Genomic DNA, 22,377 nt, shown 5'->3' on the forward strand with positions numbered 1-22,377 from the left:
ATGCCTGACAGGGACATACCTATCAAGGACTCGCAGTAGCTGCTCCTTGAAAAAACTCCACATTTCGGACGTTCCCAGTCCCTGTAATCTCCTAGTCCAATCTATGCTTCCTAATTCACTCCTAATAGCCTCATAATTACCCTTACCCCAGCTAAAACTACTGACCCGAGGTTCATGCCTATCCCTTCCCATCACTAAGGTGAACGTAACCGAATTGTGGTCACTATCACCAAAATGCACACCAACTTCCAAGTCTAGCACCTGGTCTGGCTCATTTCCCAGCACCAAATCCAATATAGCCTCACCTCTAGTTGGCCTATCTACATACTGAGTCAAAAAACCTTCCTGCACGCTTTGTACAAACACTGACCCCTCTAGCGAGCTAGAACTATAGCAATTCCAATCAAAATTCGTAAAGTTAAAGTCCCCCATAACAATTACCCTATTACTTTCACTCCTAACCAGGATTGTCTCCGCAATCCTTTCCTCAACCTCTCTAGAACTTTTAGGAGGTCTATAAAAGACTCCCAACAGGGTGACCTCTCCTCTCCTATTTCTAATCTCCGCCCATACTACCTCAACTGACAAGTCCTCATCAAACTTCCTCTCCGACACTGTGATACAGTGTCCAATTTAATGAACGAATGAAGTATCATCATACTGGATTGTAAAAAGCAATTGGCTGAAGTGCATATCAGGGATTATCATTAATGTGTGTATAAAGAACAAAAGAAAATTACATCACAGGGACAGGCCCTTCGGCCCTCTAAGCTTGCACTGACCATGCTGCCTGACTGAACTAAGTATACTAGAATATTAAATGTAATTGATTTTAAGCTAGTGTAAGGCGGAAATGATTGATAAAAACTATAATTGATCTGTTTTTGATTGTATATCTCAGATTCACTGGAGAGGTTCTGTTGCACTATCTCCGGCCTACTCAACACTTCTGGTCATCACTTTGCAGTTGCTTATTTTTCTTTCAAGTAAATGTTACGTCTTTATAGAGCAATATCTGCCTTATGAGTTTTGTATTCTTATCATTAAGATAATTTACCCACAACAGTGGGATAAGGGAGGCATTTTCCAGTTGGCAGGCTGTGACTAGTGGAGTGCTGGAGCCTTAGCCATTTACAATTTATACTAATGACTTAAAGAGAGAGTAATGTATCTTCAGCAAAGTTCCACGGAAATGCAAACTGTGAGGAGGACACTAAGAGGCTTCAAAGATATCAGGTTAAGTGATTGGACAATAAAGTGACTAAGGGAGTACGATGTGAGCTTATGCATTTTGACTCAATGGAAAAGCAAAATTTTTTTTAAAAGATGTGAAACATCTAAATGTTGATGTTGAGACAGATTTTAGTGTATTCATAGAAGGAACACAGGTTAGCAACAGGTACGGCAAAACACTGGGAAAGCAAATGACAAAATTGGCTTGATGACAGAAAACAGAGGGTGGTTGTAGAGGATTGTTTTTCAAACTAGGGGCCTGTGACCCAGTGTGGTGTGTCTCAGGGATCAGTGCTGGGTCCACTATTGCTTGTCATTTATATAAACGACTGAGATGAGAATTTAGGAGGCATGGTTAGTAAGTTTGCAGAAAACACCAAGATTGGTGGCATAGTGGACAGTGAAGGTTATCTAGGATTACAACAGGATCTTGATCAGTTGGGCCAGGGGGCTGAGGAATGGCAGATTGAGTTTAATTTAGATAATGCGAAGTGATGCAGATTGGTAGATCAAACCAGGACAAGACTTAGTCAGTTAACAGTAGAGTGTTGTGGAGAGTTATAAAACAAAGAGATTTAGGGATACATATTGAAAGTCCCTTGAACGTAGAATCACAGGTGGACAGAGTGGTGAAGAATGCATTTGACATGCTTAGTTTCATTTGTCAGAACTCTGAATACAGGAGTTGGGATGTCTTGAAGTTGTACAAGACATTGGTAAGGGCACACTTGGAATATCATGTACAGTTCTGGTCACCCTATTATAGAAATTACATCAAACTAGAAAGAGTGCAAAAAGAGTGCAAAAGGATACTATCGGGACTCAATGGTTTGAATGACAGGGAGAGGCTGGGACATTTTTCTCTGGAGTGTAGGAGGTTCAGGGGTGATGTTATAGGTCTATAAAATAGTGAGTGGCATAGATCTGTTAGATAGTCAACATCTTTTCCCAAAAGGTAGGGAAGTCTAAAATGAGAGGACCTAAATTTAAGGTGAGAGGGGAGAGATACAAAAGGTCCAAGGAGAGCAATTTGTTCCACACAGGGTAGTGAGTGTCTGGAACAAGCTGCCACAGGTGGTTGTAGAAACAGGTATAATTTTGTCTTTTAGACAGTTAATGCATAAGATGGGTAAAGAGGGATATGGGCCACACACGGGCAATTGGGACTAGCTTAGTGGTTAATAAGGGCGGCATGGACAAGTATGGCCAAAAGGCCAGTTTCCATGCTGTAAATTTCTATGACTAACGTCTGCACTTAGCATGCTAATCCTCTTAACCGACACATCTTTGAACACCAAGGAATAATTTAGCATGGCCAATCTACGTACACATTCTTACAATTACAAACAGCAACTGTCCTTGCTACTGAATCAATTCTGTAACATGAGATTCCAAACGCTTTTCTAAATATTCTCTCAACATGTCCTGCCATTTTCAAAGGTTAAAGCACATAAATTTCCAGATCCCTCCATTCCCGTACACTCTTTAGGACGACTCCATTCAGTCTATTTTGCCTCTACTGCCCTTTTGGCAAAATGCACCACCTCACACTTCCCTGCATTAAATTTTATCCCTCATTTGCATGTCCACTTTGTCAGTGTTTGTGGTGGTGTTGCACTCGATTGCTATCAACCTCAAGTTTGCATCATTGCCAAATTTTGAATTGCAGTCTGCATTCCAACATCCAAGCCATTCTTGATTAATTAAAAAAATGTCCTAGCAACTGAATACCATCCTTCAATCTGAAGAGTAACAATTTATCACAGCTCGCTATTTTCTACCCTTCAGCCAATTTTCCTTGTTGATACCAACTCAAATTTTGTTAACCAGCCTTTTATGTCATTTTTTCTAATTACTTTCTAAAACAGCTCTGGACAACTTCTATTATGTTATCCTTCTCTGTTAATTCACACAAAAAAAAACACTGGCTCTACTTAATTAACTCATCTCTCCAAGAACCTATTCACTTTTCCCCACAATTCTTGTTTTTAAAGCCTTACCAAGCCCTGATGTTAAACTAACTGACCTGTAGTTACTAAGAATGTGCAACCCTGTTTGAGAACAATGACCAGTCACCCCAGTGTTGCAGGATGTTTAGAAGATTACGGCAAGCCCTTCCACCACTCGCACTTCATTTATCAGTCTGGGATGCAAGCCATCTGCGTTAGATAATGCATGCACTTTAAGCATAGATTGTGTCTTGAAAAGGCAGGCTGGCATTTAATTGTCCACCATCATTTGCACTGGAAGGTTTCTCAAAACAATTTGATGAGCTGATTCAATGTAATTTAATTACAGATAACATAACGTTTTCCAAATGATCAGGATACAATCCCAACATGGGGTCATGTTCTGCAGGTGCACAGAGGCTGCATCTAGATGTGAAAACAGGAAACCAAGAATACGTCTACGGAGATGACCAGACTACAGCGCAGTACAGGCCCTTCAGCCCTTAATGTTGCGCCGACTTGTGAAACGAATCTAAAGCCCATCTAGCCTACACTATTCCAACATCATCCATATGATATTGTGTGTCTTGGCGTTTATTGGTAGGGGGATTGAATTTAGGAGCCGCAGCGTCATGTTGCAACTGTACAAGACTCTGGTGCGGCCGCACTTGGAGTACTGTGTGCAGTTCTGGTCCCCACATTATAGGAAGGATGTGGAGGCTTTGGAGAGGGTGCAGAGGAGGTTTACCAGGATGTTGCCTGGTATGGAGGGGAGGTCCTATGAGGAGAGACTGAGGGATTTGAGGTTGTTTTCGTTAGAAAGAAGGCAGCTAAGAGGGGACCTTATTGAAACATATAAGATGATTAGAGGTTTAGATAGGGTGGACAGTGATAGCCTTTTTCCTCGGATGGAGAAAGCTAGCATGAGGGGGCATAGCTTTAAATTAAGGGGGGGTAGTTATAGGACGGATGTCAGGGGTAGGTTCTTTACCCAGAGGGTGGTGAGGGATTGGAATGCCCTGCCTGCTGCAGTTGTAAATGCGCCTAGTTTGGGGGTGTTTAAGAGATCCGTGGATAGGTTTATGGATGGAAAGGGTTTGGTTTAGGTTAGAGGGTCATTGCTTTTTAACTGGTCGGCGCAACATCGTGGGCCGAAGGGCCTGTTTCCATGCTGTAATGTTCTATGTTCTATGTTCTATATGCTTATCCAATGACCCTTTAAATGCACTTAATGTTGACGAATCCACTACTATTGCAGGAAGGGTATTCCACATCCTTACTCATCCCTCAATGTAAAGCTGTGACCCCTTGTGCTAGCCATCACCATCCGAGGAAAAAGGTTCACACTGTCCACCCTATCTAATCCTCTGATCATCTTGTATGGCCTCTATTAAGTCACCTCTTAACCTCCTTCTCTCTACTGAAAACAGCGTCAAGTCACTCAGACTTTCCTCATAAGACCTTTCCACCATACCAGGCAACGTCCTGGTAAATCTCCTCTGCACTCTTTCCTATGCTTCCACATTCTTCCTAATGCGGCGACCAGAACTATACACAATACTCCACGTGTGGCCACACCGGAGTTTTATACAGCTGCAACATGACATCATGGCTCTGAAACTCAATCCCTCTACCAATAAAAGCTAACACACTGTACACTTCTTAACAACCCTATCAATCTTTCAGGGATCTATGCACATAGACACCAAGATCTCTCTGCTCATCCACACTACCAAGTATCTTACCATTAGCCCAGTACTCCGTATTCTTGTTACTCCTTCCAAAGTGATTCACCTCACACTTTTCTGCATTAAACTCCATTTGCCATCTCTCAGCCCAGCTCTGCAGCTTATCTACATCCCTCTGTAACCTACAACATCCTTCCACACTGCCCACAACTCCACCGACTTTAGTGTCATCCACAAATTTACTAATTCATCTTTCTGTGCCCGCATCCAGGTCATTTATAAAAATGACAAATAGCAGTGGCCCCTTGCGGTACACCACTAGTAACTGAACTCCAGGATGAATGTTTCCCATCAACCACCACCCTCTGTCTTCATTCAGCTAACCAATTTCTGATCCAAACTGCAAAATCACCCTTAATCCTATGTCTCCGTATTTTCTGTAATAGCCTACCTTATCAAACACTTTATTGAAATCCATATACACGACATCATAAGAACATAAGAACATAAGAAATAGGAGCAGAAGTAGGCCATCTAGCCCTTCGAGCCTGCCCCGCCATTCAATAAGATCATGGCTGATCTGAAGTGGCTCAGTTCCACTTTCCCGCCCTCTCCCCATAACCCTTTTTCCTCTGCCTATCAAAAACCTATCTACCCGCGTCTTAAATATATTTAGCGAGGCAGCCTCCACCACTTCAATGGGCAGAGAATTCCAGAAATTCACCACCCTTTGATCGAAGAAGTTCCTCCTCAACTCTGTTCTAAACTGCCCCCCCCCCCCTCTTATCTTGAGGCTGTGCCCTCTAGTCCTGCTGTCCTTTCTGAGCGGGAAGAACATCTCCACCTCTACCCTATCCATCCCTTTCATCATCTTATACGTCTCAATGAGATTCCCCCTCATCCTTTGAAACTCTAACGAGTACAAGCCCAGTCAATTCAGCCTCTCCTCATAGCTCAACCCCCTCAACTCCGGTATCAGCCTAGTGAACCTCCTCTGCACTCCCTCCAAGGCCAAAATATCCTTGCGCAAGTGCGGCGACCAAAACTGCACACAGTACTCCAGCTGCGGCCTCACCAGTGCCCTGTACAGTTGCAGCAAGACCTCCCTACTTTTATATTCAATCCCCCTCGCTATGAAACTGCTTTATCAACTGCTTTATCCTCATCCACCTCTTTGGCACCTTCTCAAAAGAACTCAATAAGGTTTGTGAGGCACAACCAACCCTTCACAAAACCATGTTGACTATCCCTAATCAAATTATTCCTTTCTAGATGATTATAAATCCTTTCTAAAACTTTGCCCACGACAGAAGTAAGGCTCACTGGTCTATAATTGCCAGGGTTGTCTCTACTCTCCTTGAACAAGGGGACAATATTTGCTATCCTCCAGTCTTCTGGCACTATTCCTATAGACAATGATGACATAAAGATCAAAAACAAAGGCTCTGTAATCTTCTCCTGAGCTTCCCAGAGAATCCTAGGATAAATCCCATCCTGCCCAGGGGACTTATCTATTTTCACACTTTCCAGAATTGCTAACACATTCTCTTTATGAACCTCAATCCCATCTAGTCAATAGCCTGTATCTCAGCATTCTCTTCGACAGCATTGTCTTTTTCCTGTATGAATACTGACGAAAAATATTAATTTAGCACCTCTCCTATCTCTTTGGACTCCACGCACAACTTCCCACTACTGTCCTTGACTGGCCCTAACCTAGTCATTCTTTTATTTCTGACGTACCTATAGAAAGCTTTAGGGTTGTCCTTTATCCTACCTGCCAAAGACTTCTCATGTCCCCTCCTGGCTCTTCTTAACTCTCTCTTTAGGTCCTTCTTGGTTAACCTGTAACGCTCAAGCACCCTAACTGAACCTTCACATCCCATCTTGACGTAAGTTTCCTTCTTCCTCTTCACAAGAGATTCAACTTCTTTAGTAAACTATGGTTCCCTCGCTTGACCATTTCTCCCAATCTGACAGGTACATATTTCTCAAGGACATGCAATAGCTGTTCCTTGAACAAGCTCCACACTTCAATTGTGCCTACCCCTTGCAGATTCCTTCCACATCCTAAATCGCCTAATTGCATCATAATTTCCTTTTCCCCAGCTACAACTCTTGCCCTGCGGTGTACACCTATTCTTTCCATGGCTAAAGTAAACGTAATCGAATTGTGGTCACTATCACCAGAGTGCTCACATACCTCCAAATCTAACACCTGGCCTGGTTCATTACCCAATGTCACCTCACCTCTTGTTGATCTATCTACATACTGTGTCAGGAAACCCTCCTGCATACACTGGACAAAAACTGACCCATCTAAAGTACTCGAACTATAGCTTTTCCAGTCAATATTTGTAAAGGTAAAATCCCCCATAACAACTACCCTGTTACTTTCACTCCTATCCAGAATCAACTTTGCAATCCTTTCCTCTACATTTCTAGAACTTTTTGGAGGCCTATAAAAATCTCCCAACAGGGTGACCTCTCCTTTCCTGTTTCTAATCTCAGCTCATACTACCTCAGACGACTCCTTGGAGTAATGGCACTGGAGTGAAAAGTTACTGCAGATGGTTTCTCTTGCAGCCAGATATTTGAAAAGGTATGGGAGTACGATGTTTTGGTGGTGTATCAAAGGCTGCAGTTTGCCTCCATCACAGACAAGTAGGATGTCAGATATACATGTCCTTACACATAGCATGCCTGTGGTAAGATTGTTAAGTATTAACTGATGTGTTAATCTATGGAAAAATTATGTTCAGCAACCAAAAGATAGCAATTAATGTTTAATTACAGTTTACACAATGACAAAAGATTAGGCTGGATATCATTGAGACCTATTTGTAAATAATTCACAGCACAGAAACAGTTCATTTGACTTGACGATGCCAGAGTTTATGCTTCACAAGAGCATCCTTACGATCTACTTAATCTAAACCTCATCAGTGCATCATGTTACTCCTTTCTCTTTTCTTGTATTTATCTAGCTTCATCTCATCTATCCCATAAGGTAGCAAGTCCCACATTACAACTTTTTCTGGATAAAGTCATTTCTCCTCGATATTTGATTGAATTCATCAGTGACTAATATTTTATGGGTCCTGGTTTTGGATTCTCTCAAGACGAAACATCATTTTTACACCTGCCCTATCAATTATTTTCATTTGGAAGATTTATATCAGATATCTTTTACATGAGAGTTCCAACCTGTTCAGCCTTTCTTGATAAATATATCCTCTCAGTTCTGATGTGGCCTGATACTTGTTGTCTAGCATGAATGTTACATGACATCTATGTCCAACAAGAGACCATCTACCAATCTCCCACTAATATTCAAATTACTATTGCTGAATCCACCGCTATGATCATGGACGGGGTTACCATTGACCATAAAATTAACTGGATCAGCCATATAAATACTGTGGCTACAAGAGCAGGTCAGAGGCTCTGTTTGTATATATTTGGTAGAAAAACATTTGGAGATGAAGTGCATGAAAATAAAAATGAGCTCGTTACACTGATGAATGTATTATCGGAGAGTCAATTAATTATCTACAGTGAGTCATTCACCTCCAACTCTGCAAAGTTCAGAGTGTGATGGAATATAGCTTGGGTGCAACTCCAGCACTCAAGAAGCTTGATGCACCATTCAATACAAAGCAACCCGCTTGATCAGTATGCCATCTGTAATCTTAAAAATTCATTCATTTACTCCCACCAACAGTGACAGTGTTGTGCATTATATGCAAGATGCACAACAGCAACTCAATAAGTATCCTCAGCAGCACCTTCCAAATCTTTACCAAAGAGAAGGACAATGGCAGCAGATTCATAGGAACATAGTCACCATTCATAATTCACCATTCACTTGGTCAAAATCCTGGAGCTCCCTCTCAATAGCACTGTGGGTCTACCAGCAGCACAAAGGCTGCAGCAGTTCAAAGCAGAAGCTCAGCACCATCTTCTTGAGGGCAATTCAGGATGGGCAATAAATGCTGGGCTTTAGCAGCAATGCTCCGATTCCATGAACCCCCATTACTTTTGGATTCACTTCCTCTAGAAATGAACCAGAGTGGTTTGCTTGCATTATTCTGGTCTTGTTAACTCATGTTCCTGTTTATGATGATTTATGAATCTCCACCCCTAAATCCCATTGCTCCTCTACCCTATTATGACTTTTTCTTTCCTTGTTGACATGAAAAATTCCTCCTACCAAAATATACCACCTCACGCTTCAGTATATTGAAATTCATTTGCCAATTACATCTCCATTCTGGAAATATATTAATGTCTTCATATATTTTGGCACTGTCATCCACAGTACTAATTATACTTCCCAATTTAATGTCATTTGCAAATTTTAAAATTGTAGTTCTGATTTGAGTCCAAAGTGATTTATGTGAATGTAAACAACAGTTGCAGCACCAATCTTTATAGAATACCACTTCCTACTTTGACAGTCTGAGTGAATACCTTGAACTCTTTTTTCTGAATCCTATTTTGCAACCAATTTGATAAACATTCTGCTACTTACCCTCTCATTCCACATGATCTGGCCTGTCTTGAGTCTTTTGAAAATCCAAATAGACTACATCTACTAATGTTAGTTTTGGGTCCAAGTAGATTCAACTTTTACACTCCTGGCTTCCCTAGAAGGACTTTGGTCGCAGGTGGTCATACTTTCAGATGTTTGGCTAGATTCTCCTGCAAGGAGCCTTGTGGGTTTCCGTTTTGCTCTTTGCAGTTTCTGTTAAAATAAAATCAAGTTGCAGAGTGGAGTAGTTGACCCACCCTTGACCTAGAGGCCCGGTTTTCTATTCTCTGTTGGATCTTTCATGCAAGACCGGTCTGGCTTGGTTTGACCTCTCACAGTCTCTGCTCAATAACTGATTAAGCATGAATTTTGAAATCTGTGCTTTTTCTTTTATATCTTGGGTTCTTCCTATTATAATCTTGATTCAAGGTTCCATCATCTTGTTTATCAATGATGTTAACCTAACTGGTCTATAAGTCCCTGGACATGTTCCACCTCTTTTTGAAAACAGGAATACCACCAGCTGTCTGTCAGTCAACCAACACAATTCCCTTTCCTTTTTTTTAAGCAAAGATGTAATTTTGACTCATCTCTTCCTGAGCTATTTTAATATGGAAACCATAGAAATCCTATAGTGCAGAAAAAGGCCATTCAGCATCGAGTCTTCACAAACAACAATCCCACCCAGGCTCTATCCCCATATCCCTACATACTTACCCACTAATCCCTCTAACTATACATACCAGGACATTAAGGGGCAATTTAGCTTGGCCAATCAACCTAACTTGCACACCTTTGGACTGTGGGAGGAAGCCAGAACACCCGGAGGAAACCCACGCAGACACAGGGAGAATGTGCAAACTCCACACAGACAATGGCCCAAGCTGGGAATCGAACCCTGGAGCTGTGAAGCAGCAGTGTTAACCACTGTGCTGCCATGCCACAAACTTGACAGAAAGTATTCCATCCTTTCAAGTTTAATTAGATTATCAATTATTCATCTGCTATACATTGAAGAATCTAAAGTAAGTCATTGCAAGCAAAAAAAAACGCACTGGGAGATTTATAGTCTACACCAAGTAGTATATTAATGAAAGGCAGAACTAGAGATCTGCTCACTCACTCTTACCTCTGGGAGGTTTTCCTGTATTTTCTCCTATGGGAAAAAGAGATAAAGCACCATAAACTAAGATAGTGGAATGTTTAGTAATACACTTATTAAATTCTACACATTTGCAGACAAAAATATTTTTAGCTGCCGATTTGTTTTGGGGTCCAGGTGAAGAATGTAATGGAAATGTAGGGACCTGATTAAGTACTGAAACTGTTCTGGGAAAAGGTTGTACCTGTAACCTTAAATTAGATTTTCTCTTTCGAATACACATTTGTAGAATCCCTGCTTATTGTTTCATCCTTAGGTGATTTAGTCTCGTGGAAATGTTCAAAAGTTTAATGCTCTATAAACTGAGATTTTATTTCAACCAGGAAACTGACATCCCAATGAAGCAGTAAAATTACACTCATTCTTCTGGCCAGCAGTTCATAAAGCTTTTATGAAAATGACTACCAATAAAACAAAGAGCTGAGCAAGGCTCTGGGCACAAAGCCTGGATTGGCTTAAGCACGAATCAGTGAACGAATATGGGAGTCACCGTGCCAAGTTCAATTTACGATTTTTGCAGGCATGAAAATGAATCACATGAAAAATGAAACGAGATCATGCAATCTGTACACACTGACCTCTGATCTGCCCAGCCACCAAGTATAGCTCATACCCAGAATTTTGCACAATTCACTTTAGGAGCTTCTCTTTATATATATATATTTGGTTAGAAAAACTTTTGGAGATGAAGTGCATGAAGATCAAAATGACCTCTTGTTACATTGCATTAGCGGTAAATCATTCATTAATTAACATTTTAACCGAAGCAATGTGTTAATCAATATGACGTTAACCATCCCTCAAATTGTGTTAAACTAATTGGCAGCTGTCCAATTGAGTTGGCAGCCTCTTATTAGCGATAGGTCGCAGTGCCTCTGCAGGATAATCACTCAAAACGAGGATTAAACATTGATGGAGAATATGTTCAATAGTGTCAAGTGAATCTGTACTTTTAAGTCTCAAATTTATATCATACCTTAAAATTTCAGGGACCACCTAATGTATTTTTAGTTCTGCCTCAGTAATGCTAAAGTTGAAATACTGCCTCGCTGTAGTCCTTATTTATTGTAGGTTTTGTGAGGTAGTCAATATGCCTCGACAATTCTTTTCGCCTCGTGACTGAAACGTTTATTGATCATTGTCAAACTGGCACACTGCTCAAAATCGTGTTTCTGACACCCCTCTTAAAAGGTATTTAACCTTACCCTCCAAATGGGATCATTTGAAGCTGAATTCAAAATCAAACAGGAGAGACTGAATATTCAGGAGCTGATTTCAAGGTTCAAAAATCAAAGCTCAGCAAAACAGCATCAAGATCAGATGTTGCAAGAGGGTTACTTCAGGTAGAACTGGAACCTAATTTGTGATTGAAAGCCTTGCTGGAGGTGTACAGGTTAAATGGCTTACAGAGTGGAAGTGATTTTTAAGAGTTGATTTTGTCCTTTCACATTGTGTCCCGTTGCTGTCAGTAAAAGAACAAGGGTGAATTTTTATTCCTCGATAAATTGTAACCATCAGCACCGCGTTTTTGGATCACTACCCACTGTCACAGCAGTGTTAGGATCAATTCAGGACTACAGGTGGCTGCTTTCCAATAATGTACCAGTCCAATACACAACGTACTGATCATAAAAATACAAATCGTTCCCATATAGCGGGGAAGGACTTAAAAGTAGAAATAGCTTCAAGCTACAAATAAATTGCATGTGAAGTATATTCTGCATTTTGCTACTGATGGAACTTTAAGTGAGAAAAATACTGTACTTACAATCCCCTGAGCCGCAGCCATATTTTCTCAATTTGTTCTGGTTGCAGGTATTTGAGAGAGTTGCTCTCAAACTCTTCGATTTCCTTCGTGGGTGACTCCATCCCCTTAAAACTCCCCAGTCGGACTCAAAAGTAAATCTTCAAGCTTTAGCGCAGTGAAGGACGGGCCAGCATTCTTTCAGAAACGGTACACGCCAATGCTGGGCTCTCTCGGTGCCTTCCCAAGGCAGCTGTGGCAGTTTGCATGTTCAGGGAATGATGTCAGGGTGATCTCTGTGTCTCACAGGCACGGACCGAGATGTGATGAAAGGAAGCAGCCGAAGACTCCCAAAACAGGACGTGTGCGGGTAATTGAGCTGTACAGCTCTCTGAATGGGAAGGCGGGCTAACACATGCGCTGCATCATCTCCTTAACATCATGGAGCTATCTGTCCCACACTCAATTCGCATGCCTTTTCAACACTTATCTTGGCAAACGTTAACAATCAAGGAACATTACCCCAGTTAACCGGCGAATGCACACACCATTTGCAAGATAAGGATAAATCTATTCCCAGGGAAATCACTTAATAATGAATATGTTTGTCTTCTGGAATCTCCTGAGCTCAGAAATTCAACGCAAGACACCGCATAATACAAAGTAGCACATTTTAGGATAAGCGGTTTCGTTTTCTAAAAAGCAAATACACGTAAAAAGACGAAATCATCCAAAAGTAGCTGTAAAGTATTTGAATAAAAACGAGGGCTGCAGAGAGAGGTGTGAGGGTGGCTGTTCAGAAGTGTTCTTGAACAGTAATAAATAGTACATACGGACTCGAAACTTAATTCTGTTTCTCTCCCCACAGATGCTGCCAGAGCTGTTCAGTTTCTGCAGCATTTTCTGTTTTAGCACATTTAGCACGGCGAGAAAGATATATTGTTAATGCAGTGAATTTATGCCAGTTACAACCGGACAGAGCAAAAAATACTGGGCAATACTTGGCTTTTTTTTCCTCTCTCCACTGATGATGTAATGCTATTGAGTAGTTCTTTCAGCATCACATAACAAAGAACAAGGAGCAATACAGCACAGGAACAGGCCCTTCGGTCCTCCAAGCCTGCACCGATCATGTGTTCCTAACTAGCCCATCCGTTTGTATCCCTCTATTCCCTGTCTGTCATGTGGCTATCTAAATAAGTCTTAAATGATCCTAGTGTGTCTGCCTCAACCACCTTGCTTGGTAGTGCATTCCAGGCCCCCACCACCCTCTGTGTAAAATATGTACCCCACATATCCGTATTGAACTTTGCCCCCCTTACCCCCCTTGAACTTGTGACCCCTTGTGTTTGTCATTTCTGACCTGAGGAAAAAGCTTCAAACTGTTCACCCTATCTATGCCCTTCATAATTTTATAAATTTCTATTAAGTCGCCCCTCAACCTCCATCTTTCCAGGGAGAACAACCCTAGTTTACTCAATCTCACCTCATAGCTAATATCCTCCATACCAGGCAACATCCTGGTAAACCTTTTCTGCATTCTCTCCAAAGCCTCCACATCCTTCTGGTAGTGTGGCAACCAGAACTGGACTCAGTATTCCAGATGTGGCCTAACCAACGTTCTATATAACTGCAACATCACATGCCAACTTTTATACTCTGTGCCCTGTCCAATAAAGGCAAGCATGCCATTTGCCTTCTTTGCCATTTTTCCCACCTGTGCTGCCACCTTTAGAGATCTGTGGACTTGCACACCCAGATCCCTCTGTCTGTCTATATTCCTGGTGGTTCTGCCATTTATTGTATAGCTCCCCCCTGCATTAGATCTACCGAAATGCATCACTTCGCATTTATCTGAATTAAATTCCATCTGCCATTTCTCAGCCCAATTTACCAGCCTACCTATATCCTGCTGTAATCTCTGACAATGTTCATCACTGTCCGCAACTCCAGCAATCTTTGTGTCATCCGCAAACTTACTAATCAGGCCAGCTACATCTTCTTCCAAATCATTTATATGTATCACAAACAGCAGAGGTCCCACTAGCCCTGTGGAACACGACTAATCACAGACCTCCAATCAGAAAAAAACCTCTCCACTGCTACCCTCTGTCTTCTATGGCCAAGCCAGTTCTGTACCCATCTAGCTAGTTCACCTTTGATCCCGCACTGTCATGCCAGCCTGCCATGAGGAACCTTGTCAAATGCTTTACTAAAATCCATGTAGATGGCATCCACAGCCCTTCCCTCGTCAATCATTTTTGTCACCTCCTCAAAAAGCTCAACCAAATTTGTGAGGCATGACCTCGCTCATACAAAACCGTGTTGTTTAGCACTAATGAGACTATTAATTTCTAAATGTGTATAGATCCTATCTCTAAGAATCTTCTCCAACAATTTCCCTACCACAGATGTCAAGCTCACTGGCCTATAAATGAGCATCCCACCAAGGCGGTCCCCTCTGCCCTATCCCTGTAACCCCACACATTTACCATAGCCAATCCACCTAACCTACATTGTGGGAGGAAACTGATACAGACACAGGGAGAACATGCAAACTCCAAATGCAGTTGCCCAAGGCCAGAATTGAACTCAGGTCCCTGGTGCCATGAGGCAGCAGTGCTAGCCACTGTGCCAATTTACTGCATGTTACAATAATCTGTCCAAGTGTAAATGAATCATATTCCTGTTATTACATGTAGAATAAAGTCTGAATTTTCCAGATTGCAAGATCTTGTTTCCTGCCATCTGAAGAGGTGGTAGAGAACACATCACCATGGAATCTCACTGCCCGATAGCCACTTCACATTTGAATGAGCAGGGCTGCTGGCGTAACTTCCTCCCCTCACTCAGCAGGAAGTCACACCTTAAGAGAGCTGCTGGTTAATTGCTTCAGTCCCTGCAGAAATAGCACTGCAGTGGACAGAAATGCAGGAGGATGTGGGCTTTTTAAAAAGCATTAAGGTAGATAAGTCCCCAGGGCCTGATGGGATCTACCTTAGGATACTGAGGAAGGCAAGGGTGGAAATTGCTGGGGTTTTGAAAGAAATCTTTGTATCCTCATCAGCTACAGGTGAAGTTCCAGAGGACTGGAGGATAGCCAATTACGTTCCATTGTTTAAGAAGGGCAGCAGGATAATCCAAGAAATTATAGGCTTTACACCAGTGGTAGGGTAATTATTGAAAAAGATTCCTAGGGACAGGATTTACTCACATTTGGAAACAAATGAACTTATTAGTGATGGGTAGCATGGTTTTGTGAAGGGGAGTTCATACCTCATTAAGTTGATTGAGTTTTTTGAGGAAGTGACGAAGATGATAGATGAGGCAGTGGATGCTGTGTACATGGACCACAACAAAGCCTTTGACAAGGTACCTCATGGTAGACTGGTACGAAAGTTGAAGTCACACAGGATCAGAGGAGAGCTGGCAAGATGGTTACAGAACTGGCTTGGCCATAAAAGACAGAGGGTAGCACTAGAGGGGGGCTTTTCTGAATGGCTGTGACTAGCGGTGATCCACAAGGATCAGTTCTGGGACCTTTGTTGTTTGTGGTATATATAAATGATTTGGAGGAAAATGCAGCTGGTCTGATTAGTAAATGACACAAGAATTGGTGGAATTGTGGATAATGAAGAGGATTGTTAGAGGATACAGCAAGATACAGATCGGTTGGAGACTTGGGCAGAGAAATGGCAGATGAAGTTTAATCCGGACATGTGTGCGATAATGCATTTTGGAAAGCCCAATGTATGTAGGAAGTATACAGTAAATGTATAATTTAAGAGTATTGACAGGCAGAGAGATCACTGAAAGTGGCAACGTCAGGCATCCCCCAAGGAAGCTGAATCTTCCTGCCAGCCGGAAAACTGAAGCCAGGTAGGAAAGAATCCTTAATTGGGCCTCAACAGGGGCAAGGGTGGGGTTCCCATCCAAGGCCTTGTCTACCTCTGTATAAAATTGCTGTGTGATGGGGTGGGCAGAAACCTGGAGGAAATTTTGTTCCTTCAACCTCATACTCCCCCACCCCCACCAGCCACCCCCCAACTCCCCAACTGCTCACCCCCCACCACTCCTCCTGCCTGAAAACTTGCCAGTGGAGGGCATAAAATTCTGGCCTTGATGGTATCAGAGTAAGGAAGAAAGCAACAGAATCTAAATCGGGGTTGGTGTGCATATATATGTGAATGCACTGAGTGTGGTGAGTTACAGGTTCAGATTGCTGTGTAGAAACACAATGCTGTTGCCATAACAGAGAGCTGGCTCAAAGAAAGGCAGAACATAGTGTTAAATATTCCTGAATATAAATAAGGTGTTCATGAAAGCTAGGAAAGGAAGAAAAGGGGACGGATGGCTGCACTGATTAAGAATAACATTGCTGTGATGCAGGGAAAGAATGTCCCAGAGGGTTCAAGGACAGAATCTATTTGGCTAGATCTAAGGAACAAAGAAAGTTGTAGAGAGGTGAAAAATATAAAGAATAAACCTTAATCATCTGAATATAGTCTGGGATAGTGGTAGTATAAAGGACAGAGAGTTTATTGAGGAGAATTTTCTGCAGCAGCATGTTCCCAGTCCAATGAGAAAGGAGATAGTGCGAGATCCGGTTCTTGGGAATGAGGTGGGCCAAGTAGATAATGTGTAAAGAAGTGGAAGAATATTTAGGGAATGGTAACTACTGTATAGGTTTAGGTTGACTGCATGAAGGGTCAAAGAACAATCCACGGTAAGAGTAATTGTCTGGAGAAAACCAACTTCAATGGGATGGGAATGGATCTGGGCCAGATAACTTGAGAGTCAAAGGTTGGCAGGATAAATGGTACTTGAACAATGGGCCGCATGCAAAGAAGAGGTAATTTAGGCCCAGTGTAGGTATGTTTCCTCAAAAGTGAAAGGTAGGGATAACAATTCTAGATCGTGCGGGATGTCAAAGGAGACATAAGTTAGGATAAAGAAGACGGGTGCTTATGGCAGGTTTTGGGTCCAAAATACAATTGAGAACCAGGTTGAATATAGCAGAAGAGGTGAAGAAGAAAATAAGAGAAGCAAAGGGGGAGTATGAAAATAAACTGGCAGCTAACACATAGGGAACTCTAAAGTCTTCAATAGGCATATAAATAGTAAAAGATTGGTAGGTTCAGTTAGTGAACCAAAAGAGATTTTGCAACAGCAATGATTGGTCATTAGTCATGTTTATTAGACTTCTAATTCCAGATTTTTATTGAATTCAAATTTTACTATCTGCCATCATTGGATTTGAACCGAGATCCCCAGATGTTGCTCTGGATTTCTAGTCCAGTGACAATACCACTGCCTCACAATGTTCTTCTCAATCAATGCACATTTTTTCATGTGACTATTAACTCTATCCCAAAAATTGTTTCCAAAATCTTACCTACTGATGTTAAACTGATTGGCCTTGAATTGCTGGGATTATCTGTACAACCTTTTTTTGAACAAGGGCATAACATCGCAATTCTCCAGTCCTCTGGCACCTCCCCTGAATCTAGAGAAGACTGGAAGATTATGGTCAGCACCTCCACAATTTCCATTCTCACTTTCTTCAGTATCCTTGGATGCATTTCGTCTGATCCTGGTGCCTTGTCATTAATAATTTACATCTTGGTTTACAATTTCAAAGTATGTGGATGATATGAAAGTTGGGAGCATTATGTACTGTCAGGAGGATAATGTGGCACTTCAAAAGAACATAGACAAGTTGGTGGAATGGGCAGACTGGCGTCAGAGGAAATTCAATGTGGAGAAATGTGAAGTGATTTATTTTGGCAGGGCGAACAATAAAAATTGAAGGGTGCAATTCTAAAGGGGTTGCAAGAGCAGAGAAACCTGGGTAATTGTGTGTCATAAGTCATTGAAGGTGGCAGGACAGGTTCAGAGAGCAATCAATAAAGCATAAAAATATCTTAGATTTTATTAATAAAGACATAGATTACAAGAGTAAGGAGGTTCTGTTGAACTGGTGTAAGACACTAGTTCAGCAACAGCTGGAGTACGGTATCCAGTTTCTGAGTGACACATTGTAAGAAGATATGAAGGTGAAAGAGGGAGTTCAGAAAATGTTCATAAGATCAGTTCCTGGGATGTGGAACTTACAAAAGGAGATTGGGGAAGTTAGGACTTTTTTTTTAGCGAAAAGAAGGCTGAGAGATGACTGAATAGAAGTATTCAAAATGCTGAGGAATTTGGACAGAGTAGATGGGGATAAACTATTCCTGTTTGCAGAAGGATTGAAGCTGAAAGGACACATTTAAAGTAATTGGTAAATGAAGAAAAGGAAAGTGCAGAAAAACGTTTTCATTCAGTGAGTGGTTATGATCTGGAAAGCACTGCCTGAGTGTTTGATGGTGTCAGATTCAAGTGAACCATGCAAAAGGAAATTAGACTGATATCTGAAAAAAATACGCAGAGTTACAGGGAGAAGGGTAATAATGAGTTCAACAGTTTCACATCATCACCTCTGTCCCAATTTTACATTTTTCTTTGGACAGTAGTTGGGGTGATCATTCCATTATTTCCAACTGCACCTCCTCTAGATCCATTTTTGTTTTCTTTAAATGTTCCATTAGCACTTCCTTTTGTCTTGCATCAGTACGCCTTTCGGCATTTAATCTGTTCTGCTTCCACCTTACTGCATTGTTCTCCCTTTTACTTTTCCCAGCTCTTGCCTTTGTACTTGTTTGAAGTGAGAATGGCACTAAGTGAATTGTTCATTCGGAGAGCTGGTATAGACACAATCAGCTGTATGATCTTCTACTGTACTGTAACAGTTCTTTGATTCTGTGATTGAGATGTGGACTAACTAGAAACCTGTCAGGGAACTCCTTGCAGTTCAACCTTATAAGTTATCAATACAGTCTGCATCAATGGATAAAACAGAAAGTGATCTTCCCCAAAAACAATTCAAGGACAAGGAAAATTACAGCACAGGAACAGGCCCTTCATCCCTCCAAGCTACTGAACATGTTGCCCAACTGAACTAAAGCCCTCTCCCCTTCCGAGGACCATATCCCTCTATTCTCATCCTATTCATGTATTTGTCAAGATGGCCCTTAAAAGTCACTGTCGTATTTGCTTCCACTACCTCCCCCGGCAGCGAGTTCCAGACACACACCATCCTCTGTGTGAAAAAAAACTTGCCTTGTACATCTCCTTTAAACCTTGCCCCTCACACTTTAAACATTTGCCCCCTAGTAATTGACTCTTCCACCCTGGGAAAAAGCTTCTGACTACCCAGGGATCACAGTGTAAGAAATTGAGAACCATACTGAAGCACATTAAAAATGTTGCCTTTAAATATTTTCCTGTTTGTGTTTAATAAAATGTTATTATTCAAATCTCATAAAACATAAAGGTTGAATAACATTTTCACTACATCTTCAGCAATGCAAATTCAACGAAGTTACAGGCTGGTGCGTTTAAAACCCAACTAGCCAGTCAGTGTGAATATAATGTGATAAAACCAGGTTACAATTGTTATTCTCACAAGCTTGCACCTGTTCAGTAGCAGTCTAGAGGCTTCGTGATCTGTACAATCTACCATGAAATTATGTTCCTGAAAAGGAATATGGTAAAATGTGAGGTAAAGTTCCACATCCCACATTATAAGTATTCAGATAGTACATTCTATAATTTTCACCACTCCGAAAAGAGAACATCTATACATGGGGACATTACAAGTGCACCCTGTTCAGTTTGTATCTATAAATCTCTTTCTGTCTCTCATTTCCTCTCTTTTTGGTTCCATACATGGAAAATGTCTACGCAGCAGGAGAAAGTGGAAACCTCAGTGACAATCCCATAAATGACTGCTCTTACCTTTCCAAATGAAGCAATTCCAAGGAAAATGCACATGAAAATATATTTCACAAACATTCTTGTTGTAATGGTAATAATTAGCACAGAAATAATGAAAAATTACTTGTTCAATCATAAAACTGATTTCTTTACTTTTCAAGCTATGATGCCTGATGAGACTAACAATCTTTTTTAGCAGGCTTAAGTTTGCAATCTAATGCTGCCTCGCATGAAAGGGCATCTACACAGGTTGTCACAAACGCAAGGAGTACTTCGATCTGCCTTACCATTCATGCCTACATGCTGGCAGAGCAATATAAAGTAAGAAGTCTCACAACACTAGGTTAAAGTCCAACAAGTTTATTTGATAATAAACCCACTAGCTTTTGGGGTTTGCCCCTTCGTCAGGTGAGTGGAGAGTTCTGGTCACAAACAGAGCATATAAAGGCACATACAGTTTACAGAATACTGATTAGAATGCAAGTCTTCACAGCTAATCAATTCTTAAAGGTGCAGACAATGTGAGTGGAGATAGCATTAAGCATAGGTTAAAGAGGTGTATATTGTCTCCAGACAGGACAGTAAGTGAGATGTTGCAAGCCCAGGTTAGTCATGGGGGTTACAGGTAGTGTGACATGAACCCAAGGTCCCGGTTGAGGCCATCTTCATGTGTGCGGAACTTGGCTATCAGTTTCTGCTCAGTTGTAGATGGTGAAATTTAAATTCAAATTAAAAAAAGAGCAATATAAAAGCAGGAACAATGTTGGAAAGCACTTTGGCTTAATTGACTGTCCCATCAATGTAACAAGCAATTCTGTTTCGACAGATTAACACTTGGAAATATGACACTCTCATCAAAATAGCATCTATCTGACATGTCCAGGATCTCAGCAGTAAATACAATGCACAGATAAATGAACCACAGAAAGGATATTATTAAACTAGAAAGAGTGCAGAAAAGATTTACTAGGTTGCTACAGAGGCTTGATGGTTTGAGTTATAAGGAGAGCTTGCACTGACTGGGACTTTTTTCCCCTCGAGCATCGGAGGCTTAGGGGTGATCTTATAGAGATCTATAAAGTAATGAGGGACATAGATAAGATAGGTAGCCAGCATCTTTTCCCAAAGGGAGGGGAGTCTAAAACTAGACGGCATAGGTTTAACATGAGACGAGAGAGATACAAAAGGGTCCAGAGGGGCAATTGTTTCACTCAGAGGGTGGTGAGTGTTTGGACGAGCTGCCAGAGGTAGTAGCAGAGATGGGTACAATTTTTTCAAAAGCATTTAGACAGTTACATGGGTAAGATTGGTATAGAGGGATATGGGACAAATGCAGGCAATTGGGACTAGCTTAATGGTAAAATCTGGGTGGCCTGGACAAGTTGGGCTGAAGGGCCTGTTTCCATGCTGTAAGTCTGTATGACTCTAAGTCCCTACTTCAGTCTCTGATCTGTGCTTAACTTATTGATTACAGGCTGAAGCAAGATTGTAGCAATTCCTATTATTCTCCTCAGGTAGAGAGAACAAAATAATCAGCCAGGGTTTCCGTGACTAACCATGATGGACTGGGATGAGAAGTGGATTAAGCTCATCTGACATACTAGATGACCATCAGTGACCATGTAATTATAATTAGTATGGGTTGATGACCTCAAGAGATGAGTCGAGAATGAGAGAGTGTAAATCATATTTCAACAAATCAAGAAAGAAACACTGGGACAGATTTGCCAAAGTAGCAAACCTGGCGCTGAGTTTCAAAGAATTTGGTGGTTGAGGGTAAAATCTAAAATTCAGAGCTCTATGCAGAAATCACTATGTTAACTGAGGCAAACACTGTGTAAAATGAGAATAGCTGGACTTGCAACATGCCAAAACTGCCTGGTACTCCAGCATAATTAGTGAAGAACACTGTAAACATAGCATGTTAAAAAGGCACCACACTATGTTAAATGAGGCACATTGCTATGACACATTAATGAGCCACAAAGGTGTCACATTGTTAATAAGGGACATTGTGGTTATAAGAGAAATTTAACTAACTAATGAGCCACAAAGGTGTCACATTGTTAATAAGGGACATTGTGGTTATAAGAGAAATTTAACTAACTAACCCTTGACATTCATTGGCAATACCATTACTGAAGTCCCCATTAGGAATATCCTGGGGTTACAACTGCTGAGAAACTTAAATACTGTGGCTGACCCAGATGGCCAGATGGTGGGATTATAACATCTAATTCTCCAAAGCTGTT

The 22,377-nt window shown here is 41.3% G+C and overlaps 1 protein-coding gene across 1 annotated transcript in view; it reads right to left on the reverse strand.

Moving 5' to 3' along the window:
* pde1ca (phosphodiesterase 1C, calmodulin-dependent a) overlaps positions 1-12,493 on the reverse strand; it is a 427,725-nt gene extending 415,232 nt beyond the window's left edge. The window contains exons 1-2 of the mRNA XM_080194829.1: positions 12,335-12,493; positions 10,534-10,560 (exon numbers count right to left, since the gene is read on the reverse strand). Coding sequence (XP_080050955.1) covers positions 10,534-10,560; positions 12,335-12,435 — 128 coding nt within the window. The 5' untranslated portion in view covers positions 12,436-12,493. The remainder of the gene's footprint in view (positions 1-10,533; positions 10,561-12,334) is intronic.
* Positions 12,494-22,377: the final 9,884 nt, after the last annotated feature.

This window comes from Carcharhinus amblyrhynchos, chromosome 8 (assembly GCF_965287045.1).
Source record: "Carcharhinus amblyrhynchos chromosome 8, sCarAmb.v2.hapA, whole genome shotgun sequence".
Lineage (NCBI taxonomy): Eukaryota > Metazoa > Chordata > Chondrichthyes > Carcharhiniformes > Carcharhinidae > Carcharhinus > Carcharhinus amblyrhynchos.